We start from the raw sequence: 26679 nt of genomic DNA, 5'->3' as shown, positions 1-26679 counted from the left end.
TAGGGCCCTTGACTGATTCCCTTTGTACTGGATCGTGCCGTAATCTAACGGATCCGGCCAGAGTTGGAAAGCACACACCAACACCGGGGCTGGAATTCAATGTCAGGGGGTGCCCCTGCAACTGTTGAGCCGTGAGCCAGGCGCGGATCATCTCCAGCGACGTCGCTTTTCAGCGGATATACTCCGTAGGTACTCAAGGTACTGTACTGTACTGTAGCTCTACCTGCGAAGATGGGGACAGGTTTCGACAATGCAGCCAATTATCGTCTAGTTCATTTCCTTTTTGAAAAGAGGGTGACCAAGGCGACGCACGTGCCCTTCTGTTGCAAGTGGCACACACACAAACACACAACACACAGTGGGCAAAGCCTCAAATTCTCACATGTTCCAGCCTGAATTTAGGTGGTAAAGCACAGACATATGCCAGCTGAGGTAAGGTAGGTAGGTAGGTACCTAGAATTTTGCTGTCTGCCGGAAGTGCTGGAAGGAGTTCTCTTTTCGTTCCTGCTCTTTTCATCCTCTTGCTTTTATATTCCGGATTTTGTTATTCCGTTTAGAGGAAATGCAGTTGGAGGTACAGCTCTTTTTGCACGTTTAGCACCAGGCATCTTACCAAATCACGCGTAGGAAATTGAATGGATTTTCACCTATGTCACAAGTCAATTAATTGGCCACTTTCGCACCTTCGAGTCGTTGCTGTAATGGAGGGGCGAACATGAAAACACAACCAACCAACTAATTTGCTTTGCTTCAATTTCATGGAAGAACGCGTCAAATCAGAACAAGAAAATTGATTGACTGTTTCTACCCAGCTTAATCTTGGTTGCCTTCATTCATCCCTGCTACCTATCTCGTGGAGGTTATTTATTATGGTAAAAAAGGGAAAGGAAAAGAGCAACAGCTCTGCCGCCCCGAGTAAAGCATCTGCATCCACCTCTAAAGCGCCGCCTGCAAAAGCACCGCCGGCGGCGAAACCTAAGAAAGCACCGGCCGAAGATGACTTTATAGTCTTTACCAACTCCACCAAGGAAGGAGGCGGCAAACGACGAGGCGGAGGTGGTGGGGGAGGGGCAGGAGCAGCGTCCTCAAATACAAACAACGAGGAAGGCGGTCCCCCGAAGCCAACAGTCAAACAGATCATCGGTGGTGCCTCATGGACGGGGAAACTACCCGTTAATCTACTATCGGAACATTGCCAACGGCAAAAATGGGAGAGGCCAGAATATGATACTGTAAGAGAGTCCTCCCCTGAAAGTACATTTGTTTATGACGAGAGCATTCACTTGTTTATTGACACAGCTTACTTTCTCTTGCCCTCTGGTCAGCGTAAAACCAAAGAGGGTTTCTCCGTCTTTGTCCGCCTCAGCGCCAAAAACCCAAAGACTGGCGAAGTCATTCGTCTCGAACCCTTCAAACTTCCTCCCAGTCATGTCCACCTTGCATACAAGGAGACGGCGCTCGAGGCCAAGCACTTTGCAGCCACGTATGCCCTCTTTCGCGTCTGCAGCATGAAGAATATGCACATGACCCTGCCTCCAGACTACCGCTCGCTATGGCGAGATGAATTCCAAGCGCTCAAGAAGGAGGATGTCAGGGAGGGCAAGGGTTGGATGTACGAGGCGGATCCCTTTGCCGCCCTACGTGAGAGGGAAGAGGCCAAAGCGGCCAAGGAAAAGCTGCGGTTGCAACAGCAGGCGGTCAAGGAGAAGGCCGCAAGCCTTCCAGGTGCAGCCGGGCTTGTGCTCCGCAGTAATGCGACCGGCTCCGGCTCAGGGGCTGGTGGTGGTGGCGGCGGCTTCAACCCCATGAAAGGGTGGACGACGGCGCCCAAGATTGAAATGGGTAACAAGACTCGTACGCACATCGAAGGCCTCCTGCGCAGGAAGTGCATATGGAACCCCCACGGTGTGGTCATGGATCCGGCGCAAAAGTCTGCCGTGGTGAAGAACCTACGAGAGCTTGGTTTCCGCGAGAGCCACGTGCAGGAGGCTGTTGAGGAGTGCAAGGACCGCGAGGAGACGCTCGAGTGGCTACTCATCCACGTCCCAGAAGACGACTTGCCGCGGTGGGCATTACCTGAGAGCTACACTGCTGGTGTCACCGTAGGTGCTACGGATCTGAGAAGGGAAGGGGCTATCAAGAGGCTGTCACAGTCTGGGTACTCTGCTGAGCTTTGCAAGAAGGTCTTTGACGACAACAATGGCGATGAAGGGAGGGCCGCCGAGGTTCTCCAGGAAATTCTACTGACAAGTGGCGCTGCCGATAGCGATACTGTCAATGGTAGCAAGCAAACAGAAGATGATGCCTTGGAAAGCTGGAGAGAACCGGACGAGATCTGGACTGAGGAGATGGAGAGCCTCGAGTCTGTCTTTGGAGAACTCTTCACAAGACCGAGCCCGGACGTCTGTCAAATTCGAATCGTGGACGTCGAAAACGGACCAAACAAGAACATAGAAACACACCTTCAGTTCCGCAAGTCCCCGAATTACCCTAACCAACTGATACTATCCATTGTCGCAAGCCTTCCCGCGTACATCAAGCTCAGCACTATCAAACAGGGACTTGCCTACATGCAAGAGTCCCTTCGAGGCGAGGAGATGAAGATCTACTTCATGGTGTCGTGGGTACAAGAGTCAATCAACTCCATCATCGAACGTCCCGGCCTCCTCCGCGATATTGCGGCCGTATCTTCGGCGGCCTCGGAGGAGAAAACTACCTTATCTACACAGATCAGAGCTCGACGGAAACAACAACGTCGGCCAAAGAACATTGTGTGGACCCCAGACACCGCTAGCAAAAACGAATGGCTCAAGCGACAGGAAACACCGGAATACCGCAAGATGTTAGGTCAACGTCAAAAGCTTCCCGCATGGTTACTACGAGACGATATTGTGCGCACTGTCGCGGAGCATCAGGTCACAATCATCGCAGGTGAAACTGGTTCCGGTAAATCGACTCAGTCGGTTCAGTTCATCCTTGATGATCTTTATAGCAAAGGTCTGGGTCATGCTGCCAACATACTCGTCACTCAACCTCGACGTATCTCGGCACTTGGCCTGGCAGACCGTGTCAGCGATGAACGCTGCTCTCAAGTTGGCCAGGAAGTTGGCTACATAATTCGCGGAGAGAGCCGTACAGGACCAAAGACGCGCATCACCTTTGTGACCACTGGTGTTCTCCTTCGCCGCTTGCAGGTCTCAGGGGGACGGGTCGAGGATATTGTGGCATCTCTCGCCGACGTCAGTCACGTAGTCATAGACGAGGTCCACGAACGCAGTCTAGATACGGACTTCCTGCTAAGCATCATCCGTGATGTGCTCAAGCAGCGTCGTGATCTCAAACTGGTACTCATGAGTGCCACGCTCGACTCGGCCACCTTTGCTAGCTACTTCGTCCAAGACGGCATTCGTGTTGGCCAGGTCGAGATCGCTGGTAGGACATTCCCAGTAACTGATTACTACCTAGACGACGTGATCCGCATGACGCAGTTCGGTACAGCGAACATTCGCGCAGACGCCGACCCAGTTGCCAAGGCCATCCAAAACCTCGGCACTCGTATCAACTACAACCTGCTCGTCGAGACGACCGAGGCCATCGACAACGAGCTGTCTCTTGCACAGAAATCGGGAGGCATTCTCATTTTCCTCCCAGGTGTAGCCGAGATAAACAGGGCATGTGGCATGCTACGGTCCCTAAACTGCCTACACGTCCTCCCTCTGCACGCCTCTCTTGAGACAAAAGAGCAGCGCAAGGTCTTTGTCCCGCCGCCCTCCGGTAAGCGCAAGGTCGTCGTGGCGACCAACGTGGCCGAGACTTCCATTACCATCGACGACATCATCGTCGTTGTGGACACGGGCAAAGTCAAGGAGACGAGCTACGACGCCGCTAACAACATGCGTCGGCTCGAGGAAACCTTTGCATCCCTGGCCGCGTGCAAGCAGCGTCGTGGCCGTGCAGGTCGTGTTCAAGCCGGCGAGTGCTACAAGCTATACACGCGCAAGCTCGAGTCCCAGATGGCGGAGCGCCCGGAGCCCGAGATGCGTCGTGTACCACTTGAACAACTATGCTTGTCAGTCCGCGCCATGGGCATTGCCGACGTCAGGGGCTTCTTGGCCCGCGCGCCGACGCCGCCCGAGGCTGCCGCAGTAGAGGGTGCCATCACGATGCTGCGCCGCATGGGATGTCTCGATGGCGAGGAGCTGACCGCCCTGGGCCGACAGCTTGCCGCCATCCCGGCCGACCTACGCTGCGGGAAACTTATGGTCTACGGTGCCGTGTTCGGCTGTCTAGAGGACTGCGTTTCTGTCGCTGCCCTCCTGAGCAGCGGCCGCGGCGTCTTCGTCTCGCCGCCGGATAAGCGTGACCAGGCTAGAGAGGCACGTGCGAAATTCGCTGCCGGTGACGGCGACCTGCTCACTGACCTGCGCGCCTTCCAGGCCTGGGACGCCATGATGCGCGACCCGTCAGTACAACAACGCCAGGTTCGCAGCTTCTGCGACGACAACTTCCTCTCCTATCTCACCCTTTCCGACGTTGCTTCGGCCCGCACACAGTACTTAACGGCCCTCGTGGAGCTCGGCCTGGTCCGCCCTGGAGACGCCGGCTACTCCAACCGTGGACCCCCTCCGCCTGCCTCCGATGGAGCCGCTTCCAGCAAGTATCTTCTCCGGGCCCTAACCGCATCCGCATTTGCGCCTCAGATCGCCCGCATCCAATACCCGGACAAGAAGTTTGCGGCTTCCATGTCAGGCGCTGTCGAGATTGACCCCGAGGCCAAGACGATCCGTTACTATAACCAGGAGAACGGCAGGGTGTTTGTGCACCCGAGCAGCACCTTGTTCGACAGTCAGGGGTTCTCGGGCAATGCCGCGTTCCTGTCCTACTTTTCCATCATCTCGACCTCCAAGGTCTTTATTAGAGACCTGACCCGTGAGTCTAATTAACCGTTCTCTTTAAAAACTCCACTGTCCTCTAGACTGTATACATACAACATTTCTGTGATACACCTGCCACTAACATATCCGGGCTTTTTTGCCCCTGCTTGTTTCAGCCTTCAATGCATATACCCTCCTCCTCTTCGCCGGTGCCATCGAGTTGGATACGCTGGGCCGCGGGCTAGTGGTGGACGGTTGGCTACGTCTCCGCGGATGGGCGCGCATCGGCGTGCTCGTCTCGCGCCTCCGTGGCATGGTCGACGATGTAATAGCTCTCAAGGTTGACGATCCTTCTCTGGACCTTGCGGACAATGATATTATCAGGGCGGTGATCAAGTTGATTGAATTGGATGGCATGGATGCATAAAAAGGTACTACCATCGTGGCACGGAATAGACAAAAAGTTTGATAGGTATCTAGGTACTTGATTTAGTCGAGTTCAACGCGACAGAATACACTAACTCTGTTCAGAGAAACACAGTGTCAAACCACGCCATCACGCAGTCTCGGCATCACCTGGTAGAAGAGCTTGTACAAAATCATCTTGATTAGTGTAGCGGTCCCCAATAGAGATTGAAAAACTAGATACTTTTGTGCTATAGTTCAATCTTGTCACAAACCACTTGGTTGCAACTTTTTCTGCCGAGGATTACGCCACACCGGTCCTGTGCTCTTTCATCCACTGCCGAGCCAAGGCTGTCAGTCATGCACTAGCAATGATCTGATTGGCGTGCCCATACATCTGGGCCTTACGCCGCCTTTCCAGTTCTCCTCGTCCGACCGCTTCCGCCAGTCGAGACTCGCCCACCGCCCGCTCTCCAGACTCACTTGCACGATCTCCATCGTCGCTGATCACATTCGTGAACCGATACTCCCCCTCGTGCGTCGTTTCGTCGTCAGATCACAAAAGCGATAAGAGGTCCGCCTACCACGCAGATCATCCTACCGAGGTGGGTCTTACTGGGCCCGACGTTTAAACCTCTCTTCTCAAGGGTTGGAGCTTTAAAGCAACCATTCAGACCCTTCTTTCTGTCCTGCATTAATATCAAGTGTAGCGTCTTTTTCGCGTACTAGGTAAAATGGGCTGGAGCTTTCAAGCTACCATAGGACCCTAAAGGCTCATGCCAAAAACGTCGAGCATGCTCCACGTCAACATTAAAAAAAAATCCTAATAAAACGCCAGGGGGGAGGTGTAGTGGTATGGGTGTGGGGGGATTCCAAAGCCAACAGACATCGTATGCCGTGTTGTGCTATGTTGTGGGGGAATTGGTGTGTTTGATAACGAGAGTGGCGTTGCTGCATTCTCATCGCAGAAGGGTTTTTTTTTGTAGGGTAGCAGCCAAGTGGCCGAAATACACTTCGGGCTGTTTCTTGCCCCGTGCTTTCATGCGGTGGCAAGGGGTCGAATTCGGGCTGATTGATGTTCAGCGCCCCCTTCAGTCGAACATGCCGTGGACATATTACATGTCCATCGACTCGCCACCGTTGGCAAAGCTGAACTGGTTTTGTTGCTGGCCGCCGCTTGGGTTGCCAAAACCAAAGGTGCCGTTAGGGCCTTGAGCTGGTGCCGCATCGTCCGCGTTCTCATCGTCATCAGAGAAGTACTTCTCGATGATGTTGAAAGCCTTCATGTAGATTTCCTCGTTTGCATTCGTCTGGCATTCGTGGATCTTTTCCATGCCTCCGCACTCCTCAATAAATAAGGCATAACGGTTGATAGAGTCCTGACCCTCGCCGGCAGCCTGCTTGTCTAGGTCGCCAACCTTGAGGATGTTCTCAAGACCGTCAAGAGCAACCTGAATAATCTTGTTGTCGGGGCAAGACAAAAGGTCGCACAAAGGCTTGATACAGCCCTGAGCAACAAGGTACCTGATCTGGTCAGGTTTCTGCAGGCCACCAGAAGTAGCGTTGCTGATAGCCCAGCACGCCTCCTTCCTGGTCTTCAGGTCGCCGTTTGACAGGAGGTGGATAAGCGGGGGAATGATGTTGGCGTCAACAACAGACTGTATCTGCGCTGAGTTACCAGCGGTGATGTTGGAGATGGTCCAGCACGCCTCCTTGCGGATGCCATCCTTGTTGGATCCAAGCAAGGAGAGTAGGCATGGCAGAGCACCGCAGTTAATGATGACTTGCGTCTGCACGTCATCGCCGGTGACAATATTACCAACGGAGCGCAGGGCAGGGGTCTGGACCGAGGTGGACGCGTGCATGAGGAGCTCGACAAGCCTTCGGGGGATACCGGCCTCGATAACGGCCTGAATCTTATCGTTGGAGCCATCCGAGAGGTACGAGATAGCCCAGCACGCATCGATCAAAACCTCGTCATCCAGGGAGTAGACAAGCTTGGCGAGAACAGGAAGGGCGGGCGCGATCTGTATTCATGTCAGTGGGCGGTCGGCCACGCAAATATCATCATGACTAATGTTAAGAATTAACATACCGTTGTCCAATCCGGCTGAGGAGTCTTTCCACGGCAGAAGTTGCTCAAAGTCCAGGTGGCATTGCGAAGCATGCTAAGCTTGCGGCTGTCGCCAAGCAAATTCAGCAGGGGCTTCAGTGCGCCACAACTAAGAACGTAATCACGGCATTGCGGGCTGTCGCCAGCAATGTTACCCAGAGCCCAGACGGCCTGCTCGCGCACATCAGGCTCGGGGCTGGCGAGAAGCTCGACAAAGATAGGGACTGCACCGGCTTCGATAACAACTTGTGTCTGTGTTGCTGAGCCGCTGGCAATGTTGGTCAAGGCCCAAGCAGCCTCGAACTGCACGAGTGTGTGTGGGGAACGGAGGAACTCGACGAAACGGCTGACAACACCAGTCTTGATCACTTCTTCTATCGGAGGGTTTCGCTCCTTGGACAAGAGTTTCCTGAACTTGGTTGTTGCCTGAATCTGAGCATCAATTGATTCGGAAAAGACACCTTGTACCATCTGAGGGAGGTCCTCGTTAAGCTAAAAGAGGAGAGAAGATGTTAGTCAAAGATTCCTAGTAGGAGCGAGAGCAGCATTTGAAATTATATAGGTGTGCTCGCTTTGTGTCAAAAACCCCCCCGAGTCAAAAGTTTATAGGAACCAAAAGCACAACTCAGAAAACCGCCACTGCATAACAGCACTGTAGTATTGAGTGGCAATAGAACCGTTCCAAAAAATTCCTTGATACAAAGCGGTGAGGCAGGCAGAAGCTGGGAGGGAAAAAAATCATATTCGATATGGCACATAGGTTCAGTAAAGTGTCGTGCATACCTGAGACTCGGTAGGAGCGGTATCATCGTCGCTATCAGGAGCAGCACCAAGCGAAGCACCAGGACGGTCGGCGCCTGTGCCAATTCCTCTGCGCTTGGCAAGGTTTTCCTCGCGCTTCGCCTTCCTGATCTCGACTTGTTGCTCCTCTCGGCGGCGGCGTAGTTCCTCGGGCTTGAACGTGTTCTTGGCCTTGAATTGAGTGCGCCTGTGCTCTGGGATGTAGCGCTCGGCCATGGTTGCGGTCCCTGTGGGATGGAAGTTTGTTTTGAGGGACTAGTTGATGCTACTGAGGGAGGGGCGCAAATAGACAGGCCGCTCGCAGGACCCTGCAACGGCGGGGTAAAATCTGTGTGAGGTGACTAAATAAGATACTGCGAAAACTAGAAAGGCAGGTTCCTGCGTTGATCGTAGAACCAGTGAGGAAGCACAAGTGACTTTTTTCCCTCGTGAAAAGAGAATGAAGTGTTGAATAAAAAGTCTTTTTTTTTTTGTTTTGGTAAGGGTGGGTGGAAAGTAAACGAAGAAGAGATTGAAGATTTCGAGAAAGGTTGCTCCGGCAGAGACAAGTCAAACATCGTTCCTTTCACCCAAACAGTCAAGTGTAGCGGCCTGAGGCATCAAAATGCCCCGCACCAATCTCTTCTATTGGACCCATTCCCCCATTCCATCCAAGGGGGTGGCCAAATGGAGACTTTTTGGGCACCAACAATGTCCGAAAGGCAAGACATTGACGAACTTTTTTTTATGTTCGCAATATTTAGCACATGTGTCTCGAGAAGTTGTTTTTTTTTATGATTCTATTAATTCAGATGACTTGATGCAATCTGAGCTCGAAATGGCTTTCATATAAACGGGCATGGTCGACTGAGATGCGGCTCCAGACTACGTACGGAAACTTGTTACTGTGTGAGATGCTATTCGACAATCTGATCCATCAGACTAGACTCATCTTGGTATTTTCACACCTCCAAATTGCGTCCACATCGGGTGCAATCTTGCTAGTAACACTATTTTGTAAGCGCAATTGATCATTTGCTCTAGAGCACCCTGCAGGTCGACTCATGGAAGAATGAAGTAAAGTTTCTAGTGAAATTACGTGTTACTTCCATTGAAATCCTAGCAAACTTACCGTACGGACTCATTTGGTAGACAAAAGAACAAAAGAAAGTTTTGAGCATCGATGTACGTACAGTACTGTACACGTAACACAGGCAAACGCTCCAGGGTAAGAAGTAAGGTAGGGGTCGCTTATGTCGTACTTACGGATAGAATATTTTGCTTACCGGCATGAGTGGTCCGAACCAAGGGCTATGTAAGGAACATACGTACTACTACGTAGTAAGGAATGGAATGGATGCTTGTGATAGTGGGGCAACTTTACCTAATACAGAATAGAAAGAACCCTTCGGACCACCGACTGTCAGACAAGCACGGACTCCAAAAGGGCGGTTGCACGTAAATCAGGTGATTGCGCGATCACTGACCTCACTCAGTAAACGCGTCTCAAGTTCCCCCGCTTTGGCAACTTGCTTCTGACGCGACCTTTGTGACTAGGTATTCTTGTATATTGAAGATTTGCTTTCTTGTTTCGCGTTGTGTACTTAATTGTTTGCTTTCTTGTTTCGCGCTGTATACTTAATTGAAACACCCGCCCGATAATGGTGTTTCTACTTCAGTTCTTCTCTCCATACTCGCCTATTCCATTCTTCAACGGGCGCCACGTTGATCCGAATTTCCCAGCAGCCGGTCTCGCATAGGTCCCCAGATCACAACAACCATGTCAATGTCAAGGAGAGCTCGCAATGCCGCTGAGACCCCACCACCACCAGATGGGTGCACATCTATTGATGACATTCTGGATGGTGAGGTCTCGGTAGGTAAAATGGTTCATCTTTGCTGCGTTGTCAAAGACTGCCGGGCACCAATACCCACTAAAGGCAAAGGTAAGCGCTGCAAAGTATAGTATCATAGCTACTGAAGCATCACTAACATCGTTATAAGATCACAAAATGACCGTCAAAGTGTTCGATCATTCAACACAGCAGGATGGTAGGTCTATCGACATCACCATTTTCCGCCCGGTTGACCAAATGCCGGAATTCAATGCTGGTGATGCTGTCTTGGCCTTTAATGTGAAGGTAAAATTAATTCCTTGCATATCCTGCCTTGGATTTTATGCGTTTGGCCATTTGAGAATGAGACTGATGCATTCTTGCAGGTTCAAGAATTTGGAGGGAACATCAGTGTCATCACGCATAACAAAAGCTCTTTAAACGTCTACTCGGGCATCTTGCTCCCCAAGCCTTCGGACAATCGGTCAGCATCCGTGGCACTTAAATCAAACCCCAAGGTTCGCGGTCGCTCACCTTCTGAGAAGGACAATGCGTATGTCTCATACATGTATCACCATCTCGATAAGGACTGCATCCCGGATCAAGAGACGTTTCAGGCGGAAGCGAACCAGTCCTTGAATATCAGGGACAAGTTCAGCACCCTCGAAAATATCACCGAAGGTAACTTTTATGACATAATAGTGCAGCTGGTAAAAGATCCTTTCGACCAGTTCGGAACTCTTACATGCTATGTCACGGACTATACCACAAATGGTCGCTTCTTCAACCATACTCCAGATGGCAAAGGTCGGGGTGGCACCGAGAGAGACGGCGATCCATACAATTATACCGCCAAGTTCCAGACCTCCAAGATCGTGTCTGGCTCGGCCTGGCCCGGCCCCTACGGCCAAATGTCGATGCAGCTTACCTGCTGGGACCCACACGCTATGTACATCAAAGAAAACAAGCTTGGCGCCGGTACCTGGGTCCGGTTACAAAACGTGAATATTAAGTACGGCAGAAACGGAACGCACTTGGAGGGCTTTCTGCGCCAAGACCAGAAATACCCAGATAGGGTCAAAGTCGAAATACTTGAGGTCAACGACTACCGTCTCAAAGATGCTTTGCGTCGCAAGCAAGAATACGAGAAACCAAACAAGCGCAAAAGCCCGCACGACCACAATACTCGAGTTGCTCAACAAGCTCAAGTACGACAAGGACCCGATGCTGCTCGGGAAAAGGAACAGCGAAAAGAGGATATACCCGCCGAAAATAGTAATCAGCGACGAAAGAGGCTGCGGTTGGAGAAGCAGAGGGCTGCGGAACTCGCACAGAAGCGTAAGGAGGAGGAGGCATTGGGCCTGAACAGTTTAGGTGAGTCGAAAAGTTTGCAGATCGACGGGTGAGGTCCTTCAGACCACTGACCAAGCTATTCAAAACTCGGCACAGTCAGGTGCGAAAATTTGAGTCAGGAGGCAAGCCCAATATCGAGACTCCTGGAACCCGTATATTACGAGACAAACGTCAACGGTCAAGAGATCCGATTTCAGATCCCCTTCAACAATGTCAACTACCGTACAAATGTGCGCGTGGTAGACTTCCGCCCCGAGCGGCTCGAGGATTTTTCCATTTGCCGTCCCAGGTCCCGATATAGCGGTGATGTTAGTGATGACAGCAGCTTGTCCGGCTTGGACGATGATGAAGACTCGTCCAACTTGGAATGGTGCTTCTGGTTGCAGGTGGAGGATGCCATGGCCTTCAAGAACCGGGAGAAACGCCCCGAAGAGCGCGTCTGGGTGATGGTGGACAATCTAGCAGCGCAGTGCTTGGGTTTAGATGACGCAGTAGAGTAAGTAACCGCCCGCGCTCGAGTCTTGAACTTAGCTGCTAACCTCACTCCAAGTCTTCGACAAAATCCAAATGACCTCTCGACTCTGCGGGAGAAGATGTCTACCCTTTGGGGGAACCTGGAAGAACTCAAGCGAGAACGGTTGGAGAGTCGTCGCGATGCTGCAAGGCGCAGAAATCACCTCACAATGCCGCCGCTCAGCTCCGAGGGAAATGGTACTACCCCTGACCCGGACTTGATGAAGCATTTGTGCAACGACCCCTTCTCCTGCTGCATAAAGCAATACGGTGTCAAGGAGAGGACGGACGATCCGAAAGAAGCTGATGCTGGCCCCGGCAGGAAGTGGGTTCGTGTTTTTGGGTTGTTTGGGACCAAGATTTGCGCTTGAATAGGGGATGTTGGATGAATTTATGATCACTTGTTCTTTTCGTGTAAATCAGCTATGTGTTGTTCATGTCTATTATTCGCGGCCTCATGGCAGGCCCATGGCCAACATGTATCCGGTCCATTCTACCTAAATAGTCTGTTTCCGTTGCCATTTGCCAATCATTATTGTTTTTGCCCCCCTATAGGCGGTGACTGTTGAACCCGCCTCAAAGCCTTCACACCTATTTTTGAAAAAGAATAAGAAAAAAAAAAAAAAAAAAAAAGAGAAATTAAACATTGTGTATCAGATGCACCCAATTAAACCTTCTCGTCAACTTCAGACTTGGAAAGAGGGCTAGGCCTGGCCCCAAACGCAATGACGCCAGAGACAAGAGCAAGAGCACCGGCCCATGCCTGCGCAGGCATGAAGCCATTACCACCCCCACGGGCGGCAGCATCGACGATGGCGGCGGCGATGGGCGGGCCGACGAGGGTGGCGAGGGCGACAAAGACGCAGAGCATGCCGTAGCGGACGCCGAGCCTCTTGGGGTCCGGGGTGATGCTGATGAGCGCGCCGGGCCATATGCTCTGGGAGGCGCCGTTGACGATACCGAAGCCGATGGCGAATATGTACATGTCCCCCGAAGTGCTGGCGGCGATCCAAGCCAGGAGCGATGCGCCGACGAGGAGCGCGGTGATGGCAAACATGTTTACGGGCCCCAGGACGCGGGGGAAGCGGTCTGCGAGCATTCCGGACAGCGGGCGGATGGGGATTCCCACTGCCGAGTTGATCATGAGAAGGGTCACGCATGTGGTCGAGGACATGTGTGCTACTTGTTGGGCAATTACGGTCAACTGTGTGTGGTGATGGTCAGCTCGCTTGTCTTCTTTCCTACATGGAGGGGAAAGTAAAACAACAATGGGGTGTTTGCTACTCACATAAAAGAAACCAAAATACAGGGCAATAAAGAACAGGAAAGAGCTGGCGGCAAGGCACAGAAACTCTCGTTCACGCAGTGCACTCATGTCGATGAGAGTCAAAGATGACTTCTCATCTGCAGCTGAGTCGGCGTCCTGCTCCGATTGGGGTTGATCGCGAGGTCTGAGGAGGCAGACGCCGACGGAGCAGAAGATAAGAGCCACCAGTGCAGAGCATCGAACAGCCCAGGCAAAGCCTACTTGAGGAATCAGGAGCTGAACGACGGCGGGAAAGACGATGCTTCCCACACCGGTGCCAACTGTTGCCGAAGCCACGGCCACACTATGAATCAAGGGGTTTGGTCAGCTGTGTTCTTGACATAATTTTCGGAGCTTTGCCACACGATATGTCCTCCCATGGCATCAACCCAAAAGTCCCCCTGCTAGGGCTCAAGGGGCACGCTAATCCCAGCAAACATATGAAATATTTAACTCACGACCGCTTGGTGTCAAAATAAGAGTTGACAACCGTCAACGTCGGCGTTGTGATCAGACCGAGTCCCAAGCCAGTGCAAAGACCCTGAGCCAGCAGGATCTGCCAGTACTCAACCGCCCAGCTTGTAGCCAAGGTGCCGACCACCACGAGCACGGAGCCGACCGAGACGGTCGACCGGATGTACCCAGAATCTGCGAGCCTGCCTGCGACGACGCAGAGCGCATAGGCAAGGAACGTCTGCACGCTCCCGACCCAGGCGATCTGGCTGCCCGGCAGACCGAGGTTGCTGACGTAGTGCAGCTGGTACATGCCAAAGGTTGCGGGATAGCCCCATCCAACGGCGTTCATGAGGAAGCCGGTGAGGACCTGCGCCCAGGCCACAAAACCTCCGTCTGGGCATTTTGGAGCCGCCAAGGGAAGCTTTGTGGTTGAAGAATATGGGGTGCTTGTGTTGCTGATGGTGACTGAAGGGTATGGGCATGTTGCTCCATTGCCAGATGTGCCGTCCTCCGGGACTGGGACAACGGCAACGACGGCCGAGTCATCCTTCTTGCTTGGCAAAGTCATTATTTAAAAATGGATAAGGGGAGATCTAATGCACGCTGAGCACACAAACTCAAGTCCCTTTTATGTATGATGGAAAAGATCCCTTACGGATGAAGATGAGATGATATAAAAGTACTTGTTTCACACAAAAGCTCAAACCAACCTCCAGAGACGCGGGATCAATACCTATTTATACCATCAGACGCTTCCGACCACCTCAACCGCACGGTATCCATGCTTTTTTTTTACCCACGAGGACGATGGCATCGTGAACTCTCGTCAAGCTCCCCGTATTTTTGCGTTCTAGAAACTAGCGGAACCGTTCTCGGAGAGCTGCTTGGTCTCCGCCGCGAATGGTGGGAAAGACCAGGGTCTAGGTCTGGGTCTGGCGGTACTGCAGTTGCGGCATCGTGAAGTTTGCTAGCTAAAGAACAAAAAGAAAAAAAGAGGAGTTGGAAAATTTTGCTAAGTAATTTGACAGGTGGAGTATCCGAGAAGGGCAAGAATACATCCATGTCAGCCGGGGAGACTGTGTTAGTTTGGCCGGTCACTTTGTTAGGTTGGCCGGTCACTTTTTTGTTCAATGGCGAGAGTTTTCCTCCACTCCAGTGTGCGCATATGAATGAGGCCCGTTCTCGGAAATGACAAGTCCCTTGCGCTTCACGAAACAACGCACACCGCGTTGGCAAAGAACCGGACGACCAGTCGCTCACACTCGTGGTACTGTGTTTGCGTGACTAGACTAGCTTGGCGCCAGTATAGACTCGAGATGAGCGGTGGGAAGCTGTGTTCCAGTCCATGTTGGACTTTGGCTCTCGAAACTGAGCTGCGCACGCAAGATGCGAGTTGCAACTTTGGGGATCGTGTGAGCAGCTCAGAAGCAAGCACGTTTTTTTGCCCGCTTCATTGATGATGGGGGTGTGTGTGGAAGGATTCTGGTTTGTATGGGCAATTCTAGCCTCGCCTCTATGAGGGGGTGGATGAGAACCGTCATCTTCCCTTCCACACGCCAAGCGCACGCCCAATTTTGCTTACATCGGCGGAAGATTGCTTAGCAGGGGGATCATTTCTCCGTCTATTAGATGGGATGATAAGTCAGCCTTACACAGAAAGCGCAGTGGGTTTATGCTCGGTGGAAAAGAAGACTAGCATGCATGAAGAAATAGGCAAGGTTGCAGCGGCTCAGCGGGCTCTGGAAGACCAGGACCGATCACGAGTGTACAAATACCAACGGTATATTCCGGGCCAGCCCCGAGATGGCAAAAGAACCCTGGGCGGTGGTTCGCTTGTGGGGCCGTGGGACAGCAGCTACATGGGTTGCTTGGTGCATGCCTACTTTACGACAATCCATTAGTCACTCCCCGCCATCATCTGGTCAAAATGGCGTGTTTTACCGATTGCAGCCTTTCTGAAAATAGCATGGCCGAATGCGAATCACATTTCCTTTTGCCCGATACCGCTTTTTTTTTCTCCCCTGGCATCTCATGTACACAGAGGTCCACAACTGGTATGCATCCCGGCCTGACCCTGATTTGCTGGTTATGGTCGGGTGCTTCCGAGACCAGGTACATCTGTGCGCGCGGAATGGGTAGTCCAGTATCAAGAAAACCCATCTAGAGATGGACAGTAGCAGTACTAGTAGTGGTGGTACTTTGATACAGCAATAGAATCTAGAACCAGACCTAGTGTTAGTAGTGGAATAGCAGCAGTAACAGAAACATCAATAGCAACAGTAGGCTTACGCCGTTGGAACAATTGAGAGTTGGATGGCGGCAGATGCGGAACGGAAGCAAGCGGGCTCAGTAAACCAACCGGTGAATACAAACATACCCGCAATCAGCCATGTTGGTCTATAACATTTGATGATACCCACACGTGGGTTGAGAGAAGAGACAATGCTGCAGGGTTTTGGGGGCCCTTTTTTTTTTTTTTTTTACTCCCCTTAGACCTGGCTGTGCGGTTCTTGGCACCCCGCCCGCTAAGTGAAGGGAGGGTTCTCCATGATGGAGTTGAGGTCTAGATTTCCTTCTTTTTTCCTGCTCGCCTGCGCACCGAATGTGGAACCTTTTGATTGAATTCTCTGCAAAAGTATATGGGTACCGTAGGCGAGCCGCTCGGTAGCTTGCTTTGGCAAGTACTGTCAACCCAGTAGTGAAAAGAATTTGGTGCTTGGTGATCCCAGCAGAACCAAATAGACTGAAAACTTAGCTCGTGCAAAAAATTAAAAATAAAATAAAAAACCCCGAACCGAATGCCCAACTGTGGCTCTCTCCGACACCGGACACGGCGTTTAATGCCGGTATACCGACGGCATATGACTGGAGAAAAAGCTGTTGCTAAATGACCACAGCAAGCATGTGTACTGTTTGTTGGATGTCAGTGGTGCCATCACGTCACAGGGGTCGTGAATTATGTCAATATGCATTCATGCCGAAAATTTTATTTTATTTTTATTTTGTGTCGGTGTTGGGGTTTTGACATTGAATTTGCGGAGCCGCGAGATCTCTTGTCGTTGTGGAAAGCCAAGGGCATCTAGAACTGTGCCTTGGCACGGACTCACTTATACCCAAAATGACGAAACGGCAAACCCCCAAGTATAGAGACGGAAGTCGACCCCACTTGCCTAATCCAGGAACCGGCAGACAGACCGTTTCTTCCATCCGTCAATGTGGCAGTTCAGATGAAGTGGGGTAAGCCAGATCTCCAACTGTGTACCCCACACTATATATATCCCCCGCACAGGTCGAATTACACACTTAGACCGTATCGGGCCTAGTGTGTAATTCCTGCACAAACTTGACTATATTTCTGGGTGTCTGTTTATTCCGCGAAAAGAGATGCCGGAGGTACCTGAACGATTTTACTCAACCAGGTACCTTTATGCCAATCTTCCCCTCATTTAGACTTAATGTCATCAATGCCATGCGGCAACCCCCGCGCAGCTTGTCACAGGTGTCGCGACCGGAAACAAAACAAAGCAACAATCGCCTGCTTGTTTTTTTTTTTTTTTTTTTTTTTTTTTTTTTTTTTTTTTTTTTTTTTTTGGTCGATTTTTCATTTTCTTCCCACCCTCTTGCGCCTTTGCGGTCCGAGATGAAAGATAAACCCACCCAAATGTGTTCTGACAATCCAGCATGCGCTGCATCATTTACTCTTTCTTCTAAAGGATGATCTTTCTTCTTCTATTGACAATAAGACCCCCACAAACCGTAAAGCCACTATCCCCAAAATTTGGGCCTTCGCTAAAAATAAAAATTAAAAAATTAAAAGAAAAAAAAAAAGCACCCCTCTAACGGTTTGTCTCTGCACAGAAAAAAAATTCATACCGCGTGAGTGGACCGCGGTCCAGAACAATCGAATGTCGGTGTGTGAAGTCGGGAGTTGTTGCCGTGCAGCGTGGACCACAACGAGGTGCGACAGCTTGCGGAATTTCAAAAGCCGTCGGAAAGGTCATACTGCTTAGTTAGGTCAGGGGACAACAAAAGAAAGTAAGAAGAAAAAAAAAGATTGGCAGGGAAAACGAGGTGCAATAATACCGTAAAACCTTACATCATAAGCTCGTAACTTAGATCCGATCTGATCTTATCACTCGACCATCTCCATCTGTATGCTCGGCGCCATTCATCCACAGACGCCATCTCTTTGCGCCTGTTCCATGAACCTTCTTTCGGAGATATTATGTAAAACTTCTATAACTTTGGAATGTTGGTCCATCATTGCCTTGCAGTCTCTTGGCCTCTTTTCTCATATTCCCCCCTTATCATATATCCAAAGTATTGGTGAGAATAGCCTTGGCTCCGGATCTGGCGTGTGATCCGGCGCGCCATCAAAACTTAGATAATGAAATAGGTATGTAAATTGAACCAGGACGCTGGCAAGCAGCATATACTCGCCTTCATATTTTTGTTTCCTAGGATACAGTAAAGAAAACACAAAAAGGCAAGAAAGACACCTATACAACCTAGGTATAAGACGGGGGAGGGGGAGAAATCGCTTCATGAGACGAACAGCAACCCGACCCCACGCATCCAACCATCTTTCACTTTCCCCTCCTTCCCCAGAGATCCTTGTACGGCAACTTTCTGGCGCATCCATCCTCCTTCCACAGCCTTGGATCGTACGCAAAAAGATTAGCGCTGAGAAATGTGACCTTTTCTGCATCATAACCTGCCTAGTCGCATCCATCCCATTAAGAGAAAAACACGAGATTGCATGTCAGACCACTCGCTCCCCCAATGGCCAGTGCCCCTTTTTTTGTCCTCCTACTTCTTTAACCCACTTCCTGACCATACTCCGTACGTGCCACGTCAATGAAATTCCAATAGTAATGGCAATACGTTTTCCCAATAACTAACTATGATGGAGCAAAAGCAACAAGGTCGTCGAACACTCTGGTTGCATGACAGTTCAGATCCTCTTTTTTTGGTGGGTTAAAAACAAGGAATAAATCCCAACAATAAGAGAAAGAGAGCAAGAGAGGGAGAGAAGGAAAAGAGAACAAAAACAAAAACAAAAAGAGAGAGGTAAATTCGAAAATCACCCCATATGCTTCGATCAGTTGCGCATTGCTGAGCACAACGAGCGGCATGGTGAACCACCCTGTCCAGACTAGAAAAGACCAATATCGACATTACATCCACTCTCGAATAAAAATGCGCCTTGCTCCAAAAACTCCCAAATAGCAATGAGTATGAGACGTCATCATTGACAGCGTAGAAAACAAGCTGTTCAATGCCAAGGAAAGAGAAAATAAAAATCGGTGGGTGGGTTTTTTTTTTTGTTTTTTTTTTATATGGCACGGTCGTCAGCAGCTACCCAGACCGGCGATGTGTAGTGTTTTCATCTCTGAGATCCGGATACAACATATCCACAGGTGTCCGATTCTCGGTCAGCCCAAAGATGGGAGGACCAACCAATTCCATAAATGTACATCCGGGCATATATACGTGTGGCGGGCGGTATCATCTCTTGCGCTTCTTGTTCTTGTCCAGGGGCATCGCCGAGATCGGTGGCAGGATCGCCGGAGCAATGGGCGCAGCTGGGAGGAGCGTCTGCTGATGCTGGAACATCTGTGGCTGTTGTGGCGCGGGTGCCTCGTCTGTCTTGATAGGAACACCCATGTGGCGGCCATAGCGACCCTTACGGCCGTTACCCTCATCTTCGCTGATGCAAAGCTCCGCAGGAATGCCAGCATCCTTGCACCGGCCGCAAGGTCTCTGGCGATCGCAGCCTTTCTTGCTCTTACGGCATCGCTGGCATCGAGGCTTGCTTGAGAGATCAGGTTGATCCTCATCACCCATACCCAACACGCTGCCGTTGGAGGCAATGGACGGCTTTCTCGAAGCAGGTAGTGATGCGGGCGACATAGGCCCATTTTGAGCATTTGCCGTTGTCTTTTTGTTCTTGGTCGAGTTGGATGACTTGGACGTCTTGATTGGCTTGGGAGCTTTTGGCTTTGCGGTCGGTGCAGGCATCGGTTTGGTCTTGGTGCCATTCTGCTGAAGCATGTTGGTGTTGGGTTTGGTCCGGGGTGCACCCATCAAGCCTTCATTCATTCCGTGATGAAAGCCGCCTGTGTGTCCCTGCATCTCAAAGCCGTTCTGAGGACCAACCAAGTGGCTTTCAGTAGTCGGATATATACTCTTGCTTGCGCCACCAACGTCTAGCTTCTGTCTTCTCGCAGGGGGCTGCTCGTCCTCGCTTTCGCTGTCTGCATCACTAGTGGCGCCTGCAGAGGATGCTGCATCTGCGCGTCCACTAAAGGTATCGTCCAGAGTAGAGGCTGAAGTTCTGCCGTGAGATATGTTTGAAATTTCTCCCAGACGCATGAGCTGAATGGCAACGTCTTTGTCTTCTTCGGACATGCAGCTGCCCACGGTTGGGTCAGGAGTGGGCAAGATGCCGGCTGATGGGCCAGAACCGTTTCCAGATGGATACCCGACACTGCCACGAGTGCGACGGCTCTCGGCGCTGGGTGTGACGAAGGCGCCCGGGTGGCCAAACCCATTGCCATTGCTCTGGGGGGATTGAAGCGGTCGAGGGTTTGTAAACGGATTCTGCCCCGGGTGAACAAAGGGCAAGGAAGCGCGGTGATGCTCGACTCGGCGGGCAGGAGATACGGAAGGATTCGATGTTGCGGCCGGCATCTGTGGCGGGGCAAACAAAGGTAGTTCCTTTATAACGATGGATGAATAAGTTAGCAAAGGCTTCATTGAGAAGCATCCCCGAGTGAAGAACGTGGCAACGTACGGAGCTTTCAAACTTGGCGCGCTTGCGCCGGCCGCCTTCAACAATGTTCTCTACACTGATCTCGGTATTCCCAATTTGATCCTTGTTTCTGCCTGAGTTTGACCCAGGAGCACCGTCTCCACTGCTGTAGCCATTGTGGCTTTCGCCACCGTCACCACGATACTTTGTCGATCGCGATCGGGACTTGGGAGCGCCCGAGTTGTTGGTGCCCACTGATGTACTCCTAGCACTGCGCCCAATGTTGGGCGAGGGGCTGCGCCGGCGAGAGGTCCTTGAGCCAGGCCTGGACAGGTGCGACTCATGTTGTTGAACATGCGAGCCCGCCTGGGAACCATAAGCGTCCGGGCTGAAGTACATCTGGGCGCCAACAGCGTTGGGATGATGGTATGAGTGTGCGCCGAAGGAGCCAGCCGAAGCAGTCGGCTCCTCAATGACGCGCACATAGACGACCATGTTGTTGCGAAAGTTCTCATAGCGCGCGATCATAGTATTGCCGGCCTCGTCCTCAAAGCTCACTCCCTTAGAGCTCGTAGGACTTGAATATAGGCCGTAAAAATTCTTGACTGTGGTGACAATTGACTCTGTGGCGTCGTGGGGGTAGATCTGCACACGCATTGGCAGGCGCGCGCGGTGTTGAGGAGACTCGGATGATACGAGCTCGAATCTGACATTCTTGGGTTCAGGCTGCGGGGAGGCCGAAGCGGAATGGCCGCCATTGGTACCGTTGGAAACGGGCGACATCTCCATTTCGGCGGTGGTGGGTGAAGGGTAGGGTCCGGAGTTTATGGCTATGTTGGAATGCGCCCGAGGGTTGGGGTCTTTGTCTGTGGCGCCGTACACACTGAGGTACGGGGCACGGGCAGAGGTCTCGATGGAGGTGACCAAGCTTAGCAGTTCCATCAAAGGCTAACAGGCCTTGCTGTTGATATACATAGACGTAATGTGATTGCGGTATATTTTTATGGTCGCTTGTGTATTGTTTCGACGTGAAATGCCTGTTGGAAACAAGTCGCGATCGGTACTGGTGGAGCGATGCAAAAGAACGACGGATCGAGGACGGAGGCGGCAAGCAGATAGTTTGGGAGCAGCTTTCCCTGAGAACTAGAAACTCCTGTTCTTTGGAGACCCAAGAATACATATTAGCCTTTGAAATGACCATTGATGTAACTATGATGGACTTTTTAGGCCCCCGTGAAGCCTTCAACATTGGAGGAGCTGGAGCGACAGCGGCTGGTCGGGGTCATCTCGAGGCAATCCCGGGAGAGCCTGGGAAAGAAAAGAGCGGCATTGGAAAAGGTAAAAAAGATATAGAGTGGTATCGCAAAGTGCTACCGCATAAGAAAAACTTACTGGAAGGTCAAAAGGTTACCAGATTGTATCTCTGGAGCGCTTCAAATCCGACAGGTCTGGCAGGCCTCGACCGGTTCTGGGCGGTACGTGGGTACTCAGGTTAGTAGGCGTAGAGGCGAAGGGGGCGAGCCGATAATATACGATGGAAGCAAGGAGGCTTGATGATAACATGAATTGCCACTCAGGAACTCACCAGAAATCTTGTGGGAGAGTGTTGATGGGCTCCGGTTGAGGACTTTGGAGGTTGTGGGAGAAAGAGGAGAAGGAAGAGTCGCAGATAATGGGTTTTGCCTGGTCGAAGCATTCAGGCCAATCGCGCATGGCGCAAAGGGTGGACACCAGACTTACCTACCCGCCCACCTGCGGCCAGTTGCCAGCCAGCGCTTGTTACAGGGAACAAATGAATCTACACAGCGCCTTGCACGGCCTGGAATTTTGATGCGCACCGCCCTGGCAGACTTTTTTCTGCTTGAACCAGAATGCACAGCAGCGGTCAGGATTCACAACCCCCAACATTATTAACATTTTGGCAGCTTCAGCGAGCAAACCATCCAGGGGCTACTAAAAAACCAGCATATGTTTAATTACTGCTACCATTGTCATATATACAATCAAGGTACCAGACAGAAGAAGAAAAAGAAAGCGCCACACTTCTTCAGTTATTTTACAAGACTTTTGAATGTCTCTCTCGGAACTGGATTGTTGAAACATCCATACACTACATGCCGCGCACCCTGCGGAGCCAAGCCAGGACAGGCGAATTGGGAAGGCAAGGTAACATATATCGTGCACTTGCCAATCTTCTGCTTCTTGTGTGAAATCCATTCCAAACCATATTTGTTCAACGAGATTCAATTTTGATTTTAAACTCAAACAATATGATGCGAAAATGTGAATCTTCCCATAAGTACACACAAAAAGGTTTCTTCTATTTCTGCTTTATTTTTCTATGCGCGCATAATCGCAAGAAACTGGCGCCCGCGCGCACACACAAACACACACACACACACACACACACCACATAACATCAGACCCCGACCCCAGCCCGAGCTTGAGTGGATGTCTGGACCAGTGCCGTTGGAATCCACCTACTCCACTCCGCAACCAGCGACTGTGTTGGCACTGCGATCGTCTGACCGAAGCATCATTGTGCATTCTGGACTCCCTTTGGTCCAGCCCGACAGCCGTGGTCGTAGTTTTGGGCTGGTCTGCATTTCTGTGTGCGCTACATGAACGCGTTGAACACAAACAAACAAGAAAGGACAACAACAACCTCGATCTGTATAACCCTGTTCCCCCGACCGCCGCCCGCGGTTCGACCTGAAGTAACTCGCGAAGAGGAAACAAAAGCGGGTATCATTTTTAGTGGTTACTAATTACTGGTCGACCGTGTTCCACATGGATCAAAGATGTGACTGCTGAAGCTTGCGCATCTGCGAACGCTCCGGCGCCTCACTGAAATCAGCGCCCCGGTACTAATTACTTGTACTAGCGCTGGCGTTTTCTTTTACTCTTTTTATTTTTATTTATCGTTTCTTGTTAAAATTTACTTCTTTCTTTCAGCGTCACTTTCTCTTGATTGACTCCAGTATACCGGTAATTATTCAGTGTTGGCTGGTTGAAGCGCATACGGGTTTTGGGCGGCGGGCCTTGCAACGTTCGCTAACGGAAATTCCAAGACTCCATACTATCCGTTGTGCAAGTCATGCCTGCCTGCCTCGAACCATTGATAGATAATAAAGCTGCTTGCCAGTTCCTGTGTGAGGGAACCTTCTTTCGCAAGCAGGTCATGCGCGAACCCAAAGATGGACTTTGACCATGCCTCTTTCAGTTGTTGTATACAACATCGGCTCGTGTCAACCATTGCTCGCGCAATGCTCCCAATGGGAAGCGGGGGAAAGCTGGAGGTAGCTTGACGCCGCGCAGTGTATGAAAGCGACAGGCGGTGCCATAGATTGTCGTTCCATGCCTCGATAGCTTGCTCGCTCACTTTTTTAGAGTTGCCTTGCGGTGCACCGGGCCACTTCGACCGCCGCCGCCACCCAGATAAAGGCCTCAGCACAAACAATAGAGGGGCCAAGAAAAATAACAAGTTCCCACGTTGCGGAGAATATACGTATTACGAATAAACAATGTAAAGGTCACAGACAAGGCAAAGATTTCCTTCCTCTTTTCTTTTTCTCTTATTTTCTAAACTACTCTGGTACAGTACAAATGGTTCAATTGGCCCTCAATGGGAACAAATCTTTGCCTTCAAGGGGCCATTCCTGAGGCCAGTCGTAGTACACCTAAAATTGGTGAGCTTGATGATGGTTGGATGGGAGTTAAACAAATTGGCCCGCACCACCCCAGATCGGTCTCTGTTTCTGGCCGTTACAATCTCGACAACAAAAATGTCTTGCTTTCGTGACCGCCTCTCAACGACAAGAAATCTGGCTGCGGCCAACACTCGCGACCCTTAAGGTATCCTCCCGAAGCGACAAATATTTCCCAATTTCGTATGTGAATGGACGCGCCATGAGGGATTGTCAACTCGATTGGTCCACTTCGTCCCATTGATCTCTCTTCAGGTTTATCCTCCCTGGTCGCATGGGATCCACCAAGCCAATGACGTGGAGCGCTTCAAAAGGTCGCAAAAGATGGTGTGGTACAGGGATTATGCCTAGACGGTGAAGAAGGATCGGACAAGTGAGAGTCACCAAATGGAATACAGTCAGTTGAGTTGCGACAGGAATGGGAAGAACCGCAATTCCGATATCATTTTGCGCTGGGTAAGAGATTTTCATGCGCCAGCTTGGCAATAAGTTTATGTGTGCTCCAACCACAGTCGACCAGGCAGGCAGATGAGCGGGATTGGTACTCGATGTAGTTCAAACGTCTCATCCGGGCGGCGATGGCGGTGGCGGTAGCTCCCTTCCCCTGGATGCTTTCCCGTCACCCAAGTTCCTTTGCGCCGGACCAAATTAGTTATCGTTTTCTTTATTTGTTAGTTCCTTCAGTGGACGCGCGCGCGCGTATGGCAGCTGCTTTCAGTACTAGAGGCGCCGGAAATGCACTTTGTTCTTATTTTATTGTATTTTATTTTTGGCCTATGTTACTACGTCTTTGATTTGATTTTATCCTGAATTATCTCGGTTCCACGTCTGTGTTGGGTCACAGGGGAGGGATTTCCTTGAGAGTGGGTTTCATTAACGGTCAGGAACCCGTTAATAATGAATGGTTCTTTTTTGCTCCTTTATAACAACTGAATGCACAGTTTCCGGTGGCCTTGCGCTGTGCCTGCATCAGTCCACCGTACAAGTACCTGGGTAGATAGACAGTTTTTGCGATGCGAAAAAAAAAAAAGGGTACCTCCTCAACAGTGCTCCCTGTTCCTGTCGGTGCAGGAGTCCGGTCCAGTCGACATTCATGTACAATAACTGGTGGTGTGCGAGCCACACAGGGATATTTTCCGCTTAGCGAGGCCCGGCTCTTGTTCACCAATAGAAGCACAAGCGCAAATCGAAATGTTTTCGGGTTGGGCGGTTCGCACCTGTAACCTTTACCTGAGTCTCTTTGTACGCGGAAGATGCTCCGTATTTTTGTTATTATGCATGGGCTTGTCAGGTTTCAAAGTGGCAGAGAAAACGAGGAGACACCCCCCCAGAGGTCAATTAATATGTCATGCCATGCGCAAATCAGCATCCCTCATCGGATCGACCTTCGCCTAGGTAAGGTACCTAGTCATCGGCTTATCTTTTGGTTGATACTAACTGGTCGCATCGAGCCACCTCGAGTTTTTAAGAGCATGCTCCATGCATTTGCGCCCAATACAGACAGGGTTTCTTGAAATCGGGGACGGCCATTCGAAGTACACCGCTCTGCTGGGTTCCATGGTAGATTGCGACTTGCGCGCGCGCGCAAGCCTGGTGACCGGAAGCCAGCGCTTTTTTTTTTCTTTGCTCATGAAGGATAAGAAGAAAAGTTCACGCCGGGGCTTCCGTGGTTCCCCAGTGTTTTATGCTAAACATTGACAGATAATCGTTTCGGCACGGGGGCCACAGGCAAATAATATATGTATAACCAGAAACTACCGGCAACTCTGATTTACCCGCCTATTACTGCCGAGAAAATCCGGCTGGGAATTTTCATTCCCTTATGGACGTTTATCTCATGCGAAATGGCTGATTTAGGAGGGTTGAGCGCAAAAGACGCACGGGGTCACTCTAAACATAGACAAGGAAAACCCAAATGCAGTCGTGACCATGACCAAGACAAAGCGTTATGCCACCGATACCGATTGACCTTAGGAGTGAGCAAGACTAAGGATAGGGTTTCGAGCTCCCGTCCCAAGGTTTGAACTCCATCATGTCGCTCGCTGATGGCAGACCCCGGATTCCGGAAAGCCTGAGTGGATTGTAGACACATTCGATTTGCGACCGGGTTTACTTCAGAGCGTGCTGTCGCAACGTCTCCAGAGGCGGAGATGCTAGCTCAACCATGAGATTATCGAGTAAGCGCGTCGCAACCTATCAGTTCCGCCATAGCCTTTCTTGATCGAACCGATCGGCCGCGTCAAGAAGCTCCGACGACACTGTTGGACAGACAACGGATGCCCAATTCTGGGATTTGAGCCTCCCTGTGAATGATGCGCGCAAATGGCAGTTGCGACATTAACAGAGCCGCACTCCAGGGAAAGCAATGCGCATTCTCCAGGGCATAAGGCTACGTTACTTAGGTCCCTTACCTTGACCAAATATCCACGGAGTGCTGTTGGCGTGTTTCTCTTTCCAAAACAGATGGGATGGGTGCCTCAGAAGTCTTGCCAGCGGTTTTACTGGACAGAAATTGGTTGTCTTCGAAACAAGGTGGGTGATCGTGCTCGCCTCAGCCCACTCAAATCCCAGCTTCCCCCCCGA

General features: G+C 51.0%; 8 protein-coding genes across 8 annotated transcripts; 3 read left to right on the top strand and 5 right to left on the bottom strand.

Annotated features, from left to right (window-relative positions):
• Nucleotides 1-800: 800 nt before the first annotated feature.
• On the top strand, nucleotides 801-5301 carry PgNI_03302 (uncharacterized protein; the record flags this gene model as incomplete). Its single annotated transcript, XM_031123357.1, has 3 exons — nucleotides 801-1232; nucleotides 1326-4929; nucleotides 5051-5301. Exons 1-3 carry the CDS (start codon nucleotides 870-872, stop codon nucleotides 5299-5301), a joined length of 4218 nt encoding a protein of 1405 aa, XP_030985144.1. The 5' UTR covers nucleotides 801-869.
• Nucleotides 5302-5583: 282 nt separating this feature from the next.
• On the bottom strand, nucleotides 5584-5777 carry PgNI_03301 (uncharacterized protein; the record flags this gene model as incomplete). Its single annotated transcript, XM_031123356.1, has 2 exons — nucleotides 5584-5616; nucleotides 5688-5777. 2 exons carry the CDS (start codon nucleotides 5775-5777, stop codon nucleotides 5584-5586), a joined length of 123 nt encoding a protein of 40 aa, XP_030985141.1.
• A 617-nt stretch (nucleotides 5778-6394) lies between these two features.
• On the bottom strand, nucleotides 6395-8409 carry PgNI_03300 (uncharacterized protein; the record flags this gene model as incomplete). Its single annotated transcript, XM_031123355.1, has 3 exons — nucleotides 6395-7306; nucleotides 7375-7884; nucleotides 8176-8409. 3 exons carry the CDS (start codon nucleotides 8407-8409, stop codon nucleotides 6395-6397), a joined length of 1656 nt encoding a protein of 551 aa, XP_030985142.1.
• Nucleotides 8410-9729: 1320 nt separating this feature from the next.
• PgNI_03299 (uncharacterized protein) lies at nucleotides 9730-12418 on the top strand. Its single transcript, XM_031123354.1, has 5 exons — nucleotides 9730-10118; nucleotides 10177-10313; nucleotides 10394-11381; nucleotides 11457-11856; nucleotides 11911-12418. Exons 1-5 carry the CDS (start codon nucleotides 9953-9955, stop codon nucleotides 12242-12244), a joined length of 2025 nt encoding a protein of 674 aa, XP_030983745.1. The 5' UTR covers nucleotides 9730-9952; the 3' UTR covers nucleotides 12245-12418.
• A 122-nt stretch (nucleotides 12419-12540) lies between these two features.
• On the bottom strand, nucleotides 12541-14203 carry PgNI_03298 (uncharacterized protein; the record flags this gene model as incomplete). The annotated part of the gene is made up of 3 exons (XM_031123353.1): nucleotides 12541-13077; nucleotides 13162-13483; nucleotides 13638-14203. The coding sequence occupies 3 exons, from the start codon at nucleotides 14201-14203 to the stop codon at nucleotides 12541-12543; spliced, it is 1425 nt and encodes a 474-aa protein (XP_030983746.1).
• Nucleotides 14204-18881: 4678 nt separating this feature from the next.
• PgNI_03297 (uncharacterized protein) lies at nucleotides 18882-22015 on the bottom strand. Its single transcript, XM_031123352.1, has 4 exons — nucleotides 21975-22015; nucleotides 21782-21857; nucleotides 20432-21547; nucleotides 18882-20355 (listed from the first exon to the last, which is right to left on the bottom strand). Exons 3-4 carry the CDS (start codon nucleotides 21329-21331, stop codon nucleotides 19144-19146), a joined length of 2112 nt encoding a protein of 703 aa, XP_030983751.1. The 5' UTR covers nucleotides 21332-21547; nucleotides 21782-21857; nucleotides 21975-22015; the 3' UTR covers nucleotides 18882-19143.
• A 3372-nt stretch (nucleotides 22016-25387) lies between these two features.
• PgNI_03296 (uncharacterized protein) lies at nucleotides 25388-25826 on the top strand. The gene is made up of 2 exons (XM_031123351.1): nucleotides 25388-25491; nucleotides 25566-25826. Exons 1-2 carry the CDS (start codon nucleotides 25445-25447, stop codon nucleotides 25792-25794), a joined length of 276 nt encoding a protein of 91 aa, XP_030983752.1. The 5' UTR covers nucleotides 25388-25444; the 3' UTR covers nucleotides 25795-25826.
• Nucleotides 25827-26199: 373 nt separating this feature from the next.
• On the bottom strand, nucleotides 26200-26679 carry PgNI_03295 (uncharacterized protein; the record flags this gene model as incomplete). Its single annotated transcript, XM_031123350.1, has 2 exons — nucleotides 26200-26399; nucleotides 26508-26679. Coding segments are annotated over 2 exons (279 nt in total), but the record flags the coding sequence as incomplete, so codon positions are not given.

This window comes from Pyricularia grisea, assembly GCF_004355905.1.
Source record: "Pyricularia grisea strain NI907 chromosome Unknown Pyricularia_grisea_NI907_Scaffold_2, whole genome shotgun sequence".
Classification (NCBI taxonomy): Eukaryota; Fungi; Ascomycota; class Sordariomycetes; order Magnaporthales; family Pyriculariaceae; genus Pyricularia; species Pyricularia grisea.
The sequence above is the reverse complement of the archived record's forward strand: the minus strand, read 5'-3'. Positions and strand labels throughout refer to the sequence as shown.

Coding starts and splice junctions, on each gene's coding strand:
- PgNI_03299 (XM_031123354.1), top strand. CDS start 9,953: ATGTCAATGTCAAGGAGAGCTCGCAATGCCGCTGAGACCCCACCACCA. Junction 10,119..10,176: donor AATACCCACTAAAGGCAAAG/GTAAGCGCTGCA, acceptor CATCGTTATAAG/ATCACAAAATGACCGTCAAA. Junction 10,314..10,393: donor TCTTGGCCTTTAATGTGAAG/GTAAAATTAATT, acceptor GCATTCTTGCAG/GTTCAAGAATTTGGAGGGAA.
- PgNI_03297 (XM_031123352.1), bottom strand. CDS start 21,331: ATGGAACTGCTAAGCTTGGTCACCTCCATCGAGACCTCTGCCCGTGCC. Junction 20,356..20,431: donor GCGCCAAGTTTGAAAGCTCC/GTACGTTGCCAC, acceptor ATCGTTATAAAG/GAACTACCTTTGTTTGCCCC.
- PgNI_03296 (XM_031123351.1), top strand. CDS start 25,445: ATGCCATGCGCAAATCAGCATCCCTCATCGGATCGACCTTCGCCTAG. Junction 25,492..25,565: donor TCGGATCGACCTTCGCCTAG/GTAAGGTACCTA, acceptor CGAGTTTTTAAG/AGCATGCTCCATGCATTTGC.